Here is a 13,248-nt window from a genome sequence, read left to right as displayed (position 1 = left end):
TATGTGTATGAGAGAGAGAGAGAGAGAGAGAGAGAGAGAAAGAGAGAGAGGGAGTAGAAATCAGTGTGTACGTTCTGCTGCATAGACTCCTCCCCCACACTGAGAAACAAAGGTCCTGACTGACTCAAGCTCAACCAGTCATGTGTCAGCTTGTGAAATCCAGCCAATCAGAGATCACCGCTCTGGTTTCATGGTCCTACAGCCTAGGCTGGTTGCCTAGCAACCGCATCATTTTTTACCAGAGATAAACAGGATTGTGGGGGAGCGATGCGAGATAAGTGTGGGTACAGACAGATAGGGGAAACCTGGAGGACACTGAAATACTTGTGCAACATAAAAATTTCGGTCTTTTTCATATTACAAGTACAGTGCAGGGAAAATGTTCACATCTAAAAAGATTAACTCACTGTAGTGGGAAAATGTTCATAAATTTTAAGTAAAAGTTTCTTGTTAGCATTTGCTGCCACTGATAGCTTCCTAAATGCCATTGCTTTTTAAATGACATAGGTTTGTAAAACAGTTGAGCTTTATATCCGGCCTTGTGTGTGTTAACGTGTTTCTTTTGTCTGATTCAATAGACAAACTAAAACCTCATGTAGAGATAGAAAAATGATAAAATGTTACATCGATTAAACTCTCAACAAATATTTTTCCAAAATATATAGATGTATGTGACAATAGAACGCATATGTAAAACACAAAAAACTAGAATTGTGAATGATTTAACTGCGAATTACCTGCATCAGGTAGCAAAAATAAAAATAAAATAAAAATAAATAAATAAATAAAATATGATCATATCAATAAAAATAGGTTCTAAAATTATGAAAAAAATGTTTAGGCTAGTTACTAAACCTGAAGTAATATTTGACCAGTCTGTGGGTAACTAGCATTACAACTCAATAATAATAATAATAATAATAATAATAATAATAATAAAATTATTTTAAATAGATACTAATTAAATTCCAAAAATTAATTGAATCAAAGGGCTCCTTTTCTACAACAGATTTCAATAAAGAAAAATACAAACAAAAATCACATCATTTTAATTTCTTTTAATAACTTTAGACTAAAATATTATTCTTACATTCCAGATAAACACATACATTCACACACATTACTGCAAGAACTTTAAAGTCACACTTGCAGTATAGAAACAAAGTGCAAAGGCTAACATTGGGAGATGTCTCCCTCTGCTGATATCATACTTACACTACCACCTTCATTATTTAACAGTGCAAGAGAATATAGATCACGGATTATTCGGATATCACATTTACATTTCAGCAGATTTCTTTAATCCTTAATGCATCAGTTTCCTGAAGTCCGATATTTTCTGTTGTGCAAAACAATCATAATAATACACAGCTATTTCTAGAAAAGATATATGTCTGTATGAATGTCTTCTGTTGTTTAGACTAGAAAAAATCTTGACAGATATCAGAATAGATCATAAAATGTATGGTTTTATGCCGAAACCCACAAATCTTTAAGAACAAACAGTTTTCGAACACTAATTTTAGAAAAATATAGAGGGTTAAAATTAATTTCAGACACCTGACAGCTGTTATATCATCTGATTGTATGAGTATTATAAAAAATACCTAAAGCACACAGAAGCCCTTTCTTAACTTTTAGCAAAGATTAAGCACTTATTTTTATTTATGATTACATTTATCAAAAAAAAAAACCCAAGTTCACTAGGATTAGGAACTAAAAAACAGTACCATACAGTAGTTTCATATCATTGGCTTTAATTAAAGAATCTAAAAGAAAGAACGGAAGGAAGGAAGGAATGAAGGAAGAAAGGAAGGAAGGATGGGTGAAATGGAGGGAGGGCAAAAGGGAGGGGGTGCAGGAGGGAGGGGGGAAGGAAGGAGGGAAGGGAAGGGAAGGGAGGAAGGACTGACAGACGGACGGAAGGAAGGAAGGAAGGAAGGAAGGAAGGAAGGCAGACAAAACAAAGCCACACATTGAGGTCTGCCTGTGTGTGGCTGTGAGCTGTAAACAAATGCCTCAGCTGATGGAAGATTTATTATTTAACATTAAATATACTAAGCAATATTTTTATCCGAAAAAAATATTGTCAAAATCAAAGTCTTTACCCTGATCATTCTTATCATGCTCTAAGCTCTCTGTACACTTGACCATTTTACTGGGTTTTGTGGGCATCACCAAATGCAAATGAGCTAAATCAGGAATGTGTTTTGAACTTTAGGGGCGCTCCTCAAGTAATAAGAAAATCAGTGTTTCTGGAAAAAAAAACTTTTTTGACTCATTTTGACTCCAAATATTTATGCAAACAACGACGGACAACCTAGAGGCACAATGAGAGATTCGGATTACAAAAATACGCCAGTAGTGATTACATAAGCCCATGTACCTCTAATCCTATTTGAATAGGGCTTAAGATTTTGCCAGATTGAAAAATATCCCCTTTTAGTGTACAACCTACTGAGACAGGATACAAGATAAGTCCTTTTGGATTATGGACATTTCACAGCTCTTTTTTTTTTTTTTGGAGTCAGAGATGTCAAATGCACAATATGCATTTATCTGGTTGCAGCAATTGACCAAAAAACTGTGAGGAATTGGATAAAAGGATAGAAGGTCTCAGCTTTCAGGTCTGTAGAACCTGTGCTCTAAATAAATTTTACTACAATAACGATTCCACAATAAATTAATATCAGAATTTTCTGAGATATATCTGGCATTATCAATGCTTTTATAACATTAACCAAATATATTTAGATTTTACCAAATAGACAACTAAATGATGAGTTCAGTAAAAATAACAGTCAACTCCTTCTAAATGCGACACTATTGGTTTGGCTCCTTAACAAGCTTGAAAATCTCTTTTCACTATGAGGATGATATTCACATCTCCGACCACAACAGTGCTCTGCTCTACGGCTTGTCGCTCTCCGTGCCTGGTTGACGTTTGTCCCGAGGCACTCTGCCCAAGTTATAGAACTCCGTGTTGGGTCTCATGTCTGTGAGATGGGCCATGCGGTTGGACAGGGCAAAGAAGGCGGCGATGGCAGCGATGTCCCAAATATCCTCTCGATCAAATCCGTGAGCCTCCAGTGAGCTGAAGTGCTCGTCTGTCACCGTCTCACTGCGACACACGGTCAGGGCAAAGTCCAGCATGGCTCGCTCCCGTGCAGTAAGCTCTGCTACTTTATAATTCACTGCCACCTGAAAGACGAGAGACAATCAGTTGTATATGAACGTCATGTTTCCATCTTCTCAAAAAAATTATGGGAAAAATCAAAGTCAATACTTTTGTTGTTGCTATACAGTGAAGACGTTTGGGTTTGAGATGAAAAGATGATCGAGATGACAGGTTTCTGTGTTTCATCACAAAGACTCACAGTGGAAGAATATTAAACGTGTCTTGATGATAAAAGTGCACAAGGAAGGAAATATTTCTTAGCTCTTTAAAGAATGTGAGGTTCAAAGAGCGAGCGAATGAGTGAAGTGAGAACACACACACACCTGATCAGCTAACGTCGGCTTCTTAGAGTAGATGCGGTGTAGTGCGCTGTGTGATATGACGCAGTACAAGCAGTTGTTATGAGCGCTGGTTGCTACCACAATCAACTCCCGCTCTGCCTTTGACAAACCACCTGCAAAAAATGCGAGACACTATTTTTAACTTTATTTACGCTTTACTGAATGCAGATGACTCAATGATCCATAACCATAATCACATATGCTATATGGTCAAAAGTTTTGGGACACCCCTTCAAATCATTGAATTCAGGTGTTGTTTTTCAGGGGTTGGGCTCGGCCCCTTAGTTCCAGTGAAAGGAACTATTAATGCTTCAGCTTCATACCAAGACATTTTGGACAATTTCATGCTTTGTGGGAACATTTTGGGGATGACCCCTTCCTGTTCCAACATGACTGCACCCCAATGCACAAAGCAAGGTCCATAAAGACATGGATGAGTGAGTTTAGTGTGGAGGAAATTGACTGGCCTGCACATAGTCCGGACCTCAACCTTTGGGATGAATTAGAACGGAGCCAGGCCAAAACTGGGAAGTCTGCCTTTACATGCACATGAATTTAATCTGAAGTTGGCCCACCCTTCGCAGCCATAACAGCTTCAACTCTTCTGGGAAGGCTTTCCATAAGGTTTAGGAATTTTTGACAATTACTTTAGAAGAGCATTTGTGAGGTCAGGCACTGATGTTGGACGAGAAGGTCTGACTCGCAGTCTCCGCTCTAATTCATTCCAAAGGTGTTCTATCAGGTTGAGGTCAGGACTCTGTGCAGTTCCTCCACACCAAACTCACTCATCCATGTCTTTATGGACCTTGCTTTGTGCACTGGTGTACAGTCATGTTGGAACAGGAAGGGGTCATCCCCAAACTGTTCCCACAAAGTTGGGAGCATGAAATTGTCAAAAATGTCTTGGTATGCTGAAGCATTAAAAGTTCATTTCACTGGACCGAGCCCAACCCCTGAATTCAATGACTTGGAGGGGTGTTCCAAACCTTTTGGCAATATAGTCTATCTATTGTGTTTGATACGTCTGTGTTCCTTAAACTCAAATCTTATTTGTCACATACACAATTGTAAGAAATGCTTTTCGACTGTCATCAAAATAGAACCAATAAGAATAAAATTAAGAATAAGAATAAAAATAGATAAAAATGTATTATACTAAGAATAGAATTTCACTAAAATGACAGTAAAAATAGAATTAACTATACAGGTAGGAAAGGACAGAAAGTATATGGTAAAATATAAAAATGTGAAATATGAATGCAGATCGGTGATAAAGCAGGACGACAATTTGAGAATAAAGCGCTAATGTACAGAGGTGTGCAAAATGTTATGGTGTAATATGTATAGTGCAGAACATGTGTAGTGCATACCGGTCTCTTTGTTCATGAGCAAATTATAATAAGCGAAGAAAGCGCGGAACTCTGCGGGTCGATGAGCGAGGACCTTGAAGACATTTGGCAGGAAGCCTCCCTGAGAAAGGATATCGAATTATATAGTCAATCTTCAATCAAACACACACACACACACAGAGAAGGTGGGTGGAGTGAAGATTGGAAGCCTTGCCTTCATCTCAACCTCCTCCATCAGCTCCACAATGTCATAAGGCAGGTTTTTCTTGTAAGGCACAGGATAGCGGCTGATTTTCTCCTCTTCGCTGCTGCTGCTGTAGAGCCGGACACTGACTGGCGTCTTGTGACACACCCTGCTCTCTTTCAGCGTAAGACTGGACTGCAAGGGTTTATACACATTTGAGCAAAATGGCAGCAACAAGTCCTGTTAGTCTCTACAATGACATAATGACATAAATTTGCAGCTTTCAGATTTCTGCCCACTAATGCTTTATAATCAATTCTACTTTAACATGGAACATCTTTCTGCAACATCGGTGCATATTATGCAGCGCAATGCATAAAATCACGCAGACACAGATCAGGAGCTGCAGGTAATGTTCAGAATAGAGGAACATGTGATGATGGTGACTGAATGGTGCAAACAAAAACAACACACACCCACTGAGCAGCAGTTGTGTAAGTAAAAACCTCACCCACTTCTTTAAAACTTCACCCACTCCTTTAAGTCCTCACCCACTCCACACATCATCTGCACTGGCTAGGATCTAGAATTCAGTTCAACAAAAACGTAACTACTCACCATACCACCTTTCTGCTTCTCCACCATGGGTAGGAGATTGTTTGCCATCATCACACCAAAACTACCCCCAGAACCTCTGAAATATTACATCTTAAATAACAAAACATATAAAGGGTGCTTTGTGATGGACTGAGTGTATTCCTGTCTTATACATAGTCCACCTGGGACAGACTCCAAATCCACCACAGCCCTGGCCAGGATAAAGCACTTACTGAAGATAAATAAACATTATTATTAATCTGTCATTATCAATAACCCACCAAAAGCTTGATAATGTTCATTTTGTTAATGCTAGTCAAAGGTCAAATGATGAACCCAGGCAGATTGGGTTAGTTAGTAAGTAAGCAGGAAAAAGAACTGACTTACTCATTTCTTGTCCTTTAATCATTTCCAAAACATTTCTGACCTTTAAGTGACACCAAATCTAGATCTGATCCACATCTGATTTGTCACACAGATTGCGGGTGGTCTAAGAAACATTCTGACCAAATTTGGGCCAAGAGCTACCAACTCTCTAGCGCCACCATTGGGACAAATCTGGGTCTAATTTAAAAGTACGTTTATGAACCTTTTTTCCAAAATTTAAAAGGCTGGGTCGAGACGAGTTCAAAACACACTATGTAGTCAGTTTCCACTGAATTAATTTTCCACCATCTTGGATTTTTTTTGCCAAACTCCAATCGTCATCAAATTTAGCACGCATCATCTTCAGAGTAGACCTCATAAAAGTTCTCAGGAGTATTCTAATACTCCAAACAGTTGTTCAAAACTTTCCAAATCGGACAGCGAAGATGCCAAACAGGAAGTGCGGTTGTAACAACTTTGCGCACTGACACAAACCTTGGTACGCATCTTCGGGACCATGACTTGAGGCTATGCGACAAATTTCCTGACAGCACCAGTGACTGGACAAAACTACAATAACATGCCTAAAATGCTTCCATCTGAGTGCAATTTTTGCTCCTCCTCCTACAAACATCTGAAAAGAGTTCTCCAAAAGAGTTCTCCAGCTATAAGCTTGGTGCTTACACTTGCACCGAGTGGGGAAAAAGACCCAAACAGAAATACCTTAAATGTTTTTAAATTGCATTAAAAAAAAAAACCCCTTTCGGGTCAGACCAGTAGCAATGATGACCACGGGTCAAAGTAGCAACAGATAACACCAAAGGTCACAGCAGCAGTGGCAGCTGTTGCAGCAACACCACCCTGTCAGAGAATTCCACCATTGTTAGTATTCAAAACTGTGTTGAAACTACGAATTACTTGTGATTCTTTTTTGTTAAAGTTGCATCAGGGCTCTTCTCTGTTCTGGCACTTAAGTGATGGAATAAACTTCCACTAGATATCTGAACAGCTGAGTCAAATGATGTCAAAAAAACCTACCTCTGCCTGGAATATAAAAACTTGAATTCTTGGTATTCTTAGGCCATGACCTAGTGAACTAGTAAGTGATGTGTTCATTAATATAAAGCACTTCTGTATTCGCTCTAGATAAGGGTGTCTGGAAATATAAATGCTTTCCTGTAATTGCTTTGGCAACAACTTTAACACATATGTGTATGTGTGACTCACTGAATCTGGCTGCTTGGCCCCTTAAAATGCTGCTTGCAGGTTTTATTATTATTATTATTATTATTATTATGTTCATGTAGCTAAGGGGTCCCCAAAACTTTTTTTGGTCCTTTGAGGGCTACATAATTTTTTCTTTCTTTAATGGGATGTGCGGGTCGGTCTGAATCAGAAAATTACGTGAGCCAGAGTATTATTGTGGAGATTTTACTATGATTTTAAATGTATTTATTATGCCTCCTAATGCTAGAATAGTTTATTATTTTGTTATGCACTGTACAGACAAATTTAAAATACTGTTCAAGAGATATGTAGCCTAATAAAAAAACATTATTAGTATTATAATAACATTTTTTCATATTCAGTGCTATTGAAATCACCTCTTCGCTGGCGGTTGTATGTTATATTGAATGTCCCATTCTGTTAGTAGGTGAATTTAACAAATAATTAGGCTATGTTCATGGCACTTTTTAGTGGGTGGGATATATTAGGCAGCAAGTCAACGTTTTGTCCTCAAAGTTGATGTGTTAGAAGCAGGAAAAATGGGCGAGCGTAAGGATTTGAGCGAGTTTGACGAAGGGCCAAATTGTAATGGCTAGATGACTGGATCAGAGTGTCTCCAAAACTGCAGCTCTTGTGGGGTGTTCCCGGTCTGCAGTGGACAATATCTATCAAAAGTAGTCCAAGGAAGGAACAGTGGTGAACCAGTGACAGGGTCAATGGCGGCCAAGGCTCATTGATGCACGTGGGGAGCGAAGGCTGGCCCGTGTGATCCGATTCAACAGACGAGCTACTGTTGCTCAAATTGCTGAAGAAGATAATGCTGGTTCTGATAGAAAGGTGCCACAGAGCATAGCAGTTTGATGCATATGGGACTGCATAGCCGCAGACCAGTCAGGGTGCCCAGGTGGTCATAATGTTACGCCTGGTCAGTATATAATTAAAATTAATTGTTCAAAATGACACTGTTCAGAGAGCCGGTCCAAATGTGGGGGCGGTCTGAATTGGGCCCACGGGCCACAGTTTGGGGACCCCTATGGTAGCTTGTTCTATAAGAAAACTAGCATGTCTTTCCTCTGTTAGACACAAATATGAGAGCAGCCTTATGACCCCCAAAACATTATAAGTATAACGGCTCAGCGTGGTTTTCCCTAACGTTTGGGAAACCTTTTCCCAACCATCTTGGTTAGTGTAATGCTAGTTAAAGGTTATGGGGAAGTTAGGGGAACGTTTTGTGCAATGTAACGCGTTAGATTTCCGTAAAGAAAACTTTCCTGTAATACAAAATAGGAACTAAGAGGATCAGGTGCCAGAACGTTTCCAATAACAAACGTTCCTACAACGTTCTGGCAAGCTGAGTAACCTGAGAGCGGAATCATCCTAAAAATATAACTTCCTCTAATCTCATGTATATTTACTGTGCCTGTAATCAAATCTAAATCTATTTAAACACAAAGTATGATAAGTAGCACTGTTAAAAATCCAACCAAGAAGAAAACTGCACCAAACAGCTGTGCTGCATTAGCAGGTAATAAAGCACGTTACACGTTAGCCAGAACTATCATATCAGTCTAATCTCATGCTTAAAGTGATTAATATAATCCTTACCCACAAGCCCACAGCAGAAGGACGAACAGCCCTCATTATACCGCGACACAACATTTCCTAACTTATTTTTAAATATAAAACACAAGAGCTGAGAAGTTAGCGTGCAAGAAACTCCACATACAAAATCAATATCAAAATAGCACACTCCCTGATGTTACTCTACAGTGTAACCAATCAGAGAGCAGAACTGTGTCACGCCCCCTTTCCTTTAACCAATCAATTTTATGAACCGTGAATATGATTAACTCCTGGTTCTACATTTCCCTACAAACAAAGAGGGGGAGAAAAAGCAAAATAAAAGTCTGACTTTAACTAGACCTCGTGTCACTGTTAGGTTGTGAACTTTAACTAGCAGGAGACTACTTAGGATTGCACGACGGTAAATTGTCTTCATTTCGAGCTCGTTTGTCTCTTTCAAAATAATCTTGTGTACTTTCAGTGGAAACTTATGTCACTAAACGTAAATTTTCAACACTGCTGTTGTGTACTAACTCTTTGATAGTAGGTCAAATAGGTCAAAAAAGTCATATTTTTAAAAATATATATTACTTTTCTGATCAGGGCAATTAAAACACACACATAGAAATACATATTACATAACGTTATATAAAATAATATAATATTATGTATAATATAATATTCACATTTTAAAATATTATGCAACAACACATTTTTGTACACCTTTAAAGGCGTCCAAATTTGGCCGTATTGTGACTTTATGTATGTCCTAGTTCAGGGGTGTCCAATCTTATCCGCAAAGGGCCGGTGTGGGTGCAGGTTTTCATTCCAACTGAGCAGAAGCTTATACCTGAGTCTACTGAAAGCCAAGATCTACTGAGTAGCCAGCTGGAATCAGGCGTAGCTTCTGCTTGGTTGGAGTGAAAACCTGCACCCACACCAGCCCTTTCTGGATAAGATTGGACACCCCTGTCCTAGTCAATTATAAAAAAAAAAATCTAAATTTCACACCTATTTCAAGATTTAAGAGTCTTTAATTGTCACTATACTGAGTACAGCGAAATTAAAGCAGAGTCCTTGCTTGCAGTCATTTCTGGAAATCGATTGAATAAACATTGCCTATTTTAAAGTAGATTTCCAAACGAATCATTGAGGAATCAAATGAAGTATTTGTGATTACGGTGACAAAATGGTACAAACAACAACAACAGTCAGACTTTAATTTTGACAACGTGGAGACGGAAGTGAGCGTGCTACGTTCACATCACGGAAGTGAATTCCGATTTTGTGTTGCTAAATTGTGTGTATTTAGTATATATATATATATATGTTCTTTTAAACCACACCGATTAAACGCTGTGTTTTGTCTTGTAATGGGTGGTTTTGGAGTGATGGCTAATGAGGAATCTCTGGATTATTCCGTGCATGAAGCTTGGAACGAAGCGACCAATGTTTACCTGCTGGTTATTTTGGTCAGTTTTGCGCTGCTGATGTACGCGAGAAAGTAAGACCATTTCTACAGAGACTATTAACATTATATATATATAGCGCGCTAAATCCTAAAGAATGCCTTGCATAAATATTCACTTCCTTGAACTTCTTATTGAACGTTTTGTTACAAAGCTGGAACTCTGAAATGGACTGAATTAGGATTATACACCGACCAGGCATAACATTATGACCACCGAGAGTTGAATAAGACTGATGATCTCCTCATCATGGCACCTGTTAGTGGGTGGGAAATATTAGGTAGCAAGTGAACATTTTGTCCTCAAAGTCGATGTGTTAGAAGCAGGAAAAATGAGCAAGTGTAACAATTTGAGCGAAGGGCCAAATTGTGATGGCTAGACAACTGGATCAGAGCATCTCCAAAACTGCAGCTCTTGTGGGGTGTTCCCGATCTGCAGTGGTTAGTATCTATCAAAAGTGGTCCAAGGAAGGAATAGTGGTGAACCAGCAACAATGGGTGGACAAGACTCATTGATGCATGTGGGGAGCGAAGGCTGACCGGTGTGATCCGATCCAACAGACGAGCTACTGTTGCGCAAATTGCTGAAGACGTTAATGCTGGTTCTGATAGAAAGGTGTCAGAATACACATTCCCTCAATGGGCCAGGGCTGTTTTGGCAGCAAAAGCGGGACCAACACAATATTAGTTAGGTGATCATAATGTTATGCCTGGCCAGGGTATGTTTAGTAAATAAAAAAATATTCCATTCACTTCTTCTAACAGGAATAAGAGGAAGATCATGCGCATCTTTACAATGCCTCCTACGGTGGGATCTAATCCAGAGCCAAATTTCTATGACAGTTTGCAGAAAGTGCGGCTCAGGCAGCAGCTGGAGATGTATTCTCTCTGTGAGTCATTTACTACCCTGATACCCTGCTCTTTTACACGACTAATTCACACCCGTGAACCCGTTAATCAACCCGTTTTTTTTATTGACAAAAATCCCTTTTTTCTTGTTTATCTTTGTAGCCCGAAAGTTTGACCAGCAGCACCAGCAGGGCCAGACACAGGAGAGCGTGCAGCTGTCTATGGAGTGAACAAGACCGCTGACAGCTCGGTGTGAAGGTCACACCTGAGTATGAAGTAGCTGTGTTTGATGCAGTGATGTTTAGGTGTGCAATATTTCACATGCAACATTTCCATTTCTTTTGCCATCCAGAAGATTGAACATGAAGAACACACACACACACACACACACACACACACTACTCACTGCCACCAGTAAACTGCTCACTACGAGAAAGCATGACTATTTTACTTGAATGTTCTCTTCTTAGTTGTGTAATTGTTTAAAAATGCAGAATGTACGATAAAAAAAATTAGAGAAGTACCTTGTATAATTGATACAACTGAATTATGAGCCTTTGGTGCCACCTAGTGGCTCTTCTGTGTATTGCAGTTTCATGAACTAGTGAGATTTTATTATTTTTCCCCCCGTTTGTACAGCTGGATAAATTAAAATGATTCGAAATGCGGACATAATTCTACAATTGATTTTTAAAAAATGTACAAATATAAATATTATATAGGTTACGTGTTGTCTTCCGTTTAACAGGTTTCCTAAATGGTCTGTCTGCTATTGTATGGTTTTGGATGTAGCTTAGCTGGTTTTCAGAAAACGTACTTAAATTATTTGCACTCCTCCATACCAATAGGGTTTACAGGAGTTATTATTATTATTATTATTATTATTATTATTATTATTATTATTATTACTTTGCATTTTGAACGGAATTATGAAAAACCGCGTCTGGCTTCTGTCCCCCTCTGGTGGCTGTTTCAGGTAACAGCAGGTTTTGTACAGCGCTTGTATTATGCACAGTATTACATTTAATTCTGTTATTAGTAGTAGTAGCAGTAGTACTATTAGTGTTTTTGTTATTATTTTTGGCACTGTAATGAATCATTTTTCAGTTTTTTTGGGGAGGACATCTTTGATTTGTAGCACGTTTAAAAATGAGAACTGTTGCTTTTTATTTTCTTCAGTTTTCCTCTAAAAATATCATGGATAATTCAGATGGTTGAATTTAATTTAGTTAAGACAGACACTCCCCTCAAAAAAGAAGGGAATAAAGTAATTAAAAACAAGAGAACAGCGTGTGAATGTCATCATTTGGTTAAGGTATTGGGCCTTAATGATCGGAAGGTTGTGAGTTCGAATCCCAGATCCACCAGGCTGCTGCTGTTGGGCCCCTGAGCAAGGCCCTTAACCCTTAATTGCCCAGTTGTATACAAAAGGAGAGTAAGTCACTCTGGATAACAGCATCTGCCCAATACCAAGTAAATATTTCCTGGATTAAATGATGCACTCAAACGTGAATATTATCTTTTAACACCAGTAACTGTGTCAGTTTGGTTATGGAAACTGGAATAAATGGGGATTTTATAGGCTTATAAGTGAGTCACAGCCCAACATCATTTGCAACAACCATCTACAGACTAATGCAATTAATTCATTAAGAATGGGACCTGAATCATAATGTTAAAGTTTTAATAAACATACAACCCAATATTATTTTCGGTAATATTATGTCACAGTATCTGTTTACAGCTTGATGTATTCAGTATTGATGAGTGAATACTCATCAGTGCTGCTGAATTTTAAATTCTCATTGGTCAGGAGGTGTTGATTAATTTTCTATACCAGTGGTTCTAATTTGACAAAAAATTAATTATAGGTATAAATAAGTAAAAAGTATGAGGCGTTGTTCATGTTCTCTGTTATTAAATGTTCATATTAACATATATCTGTATCCAAACTACTGTTTTTTTTATTTTTATTTAACTATTTTTTATTTATAAAGCTACTGTTTTTTTTTATTAATGTTATAAGATTTTAATAATTCTTTACTAACATTAAATTATCCCTATATTATTCTTATAGATTATCCCTCTTCATAATATAAGACCAAGACAAGGCTCTAAAGAGTCCA

General features: G+C 38.2%; 2 protein-coding genes across 2 annotated transcripts; one reads left to right on the top strand and one right to left on the bottom strand.

Annotated features, from left to right (window-relative positions):
• Positions 1 to 1,066: 1,066 nt before the first annotated feature.
• si:ch211-175m2.5 (uncharacterized protein LOC568697 homolog) lies at positions 1,067 to 8,994 on the bottom strand. The gene is made up of 5 exons (XM_058397830.1): positions 8,848 to 8,994; positions 5,083 to 5,247; positions 4,890 to 4,989; positions 3,502 to 3,632; positions 1,067 to 3,201 (listed from the first exon to the last, which is right to left on the bottom strand). The coding sequence occupies exons 1-5, from the start codon at positions 8,899 to 8,901 to the stop codon at positions 2,911 to 2,913; spliced, it is 741 nt and encodes a 246-aa protein (XP_058253813.1). The 5' UTR covers positions 8,902 to 8,994; the 3' UTR covers positions 1,067 to 2,910.
• A 731-nt stretch (positions 8,995 to 9,725) lies between these two features.
• On the top strand, positions 9,726 to 13,043 carry smim19 (small integral membrane protein 19). Its single transcript, XM_058397967.1, has 3 exons — positions 9,726 to 10,309; positions 11,039 to 11,163; positions 11,285 to 13,043. Exons 1-3 carry the CDS (start codon positions 10,179 to 10,181, stop codon positions 11,350 to 11,352), a joined length of 324 nt encoding a protein of 107 aa, XP_058253950.1. The 5' UTR covers positions 9,726 to 10,178; the 3' UTR covers positions 11,353 to 13,043.
• The last annotated feature ends 205 nt before the right edge of the window (positions 13,044 to 13,248 follow it).

This window comes from Hemibagrus wyckioides, linkage group LG08, assembly GCF_019097595.1.
Source record: "Hemibagrus wyckioides isolate EC202008001 linkage group LG08, SWU_Hwy_1.0, whole genome shotgun sequence".
Lineage (NCBI taxonomy): Eukaryota > Metazoa > Chordata > Actinopteri > Siluriformes > Bagridae > Hemibagrus > Hemibagrus wyckioides.
This window is presented reverse-complemented; position numbering and strand designations above follow the sequence as displayed.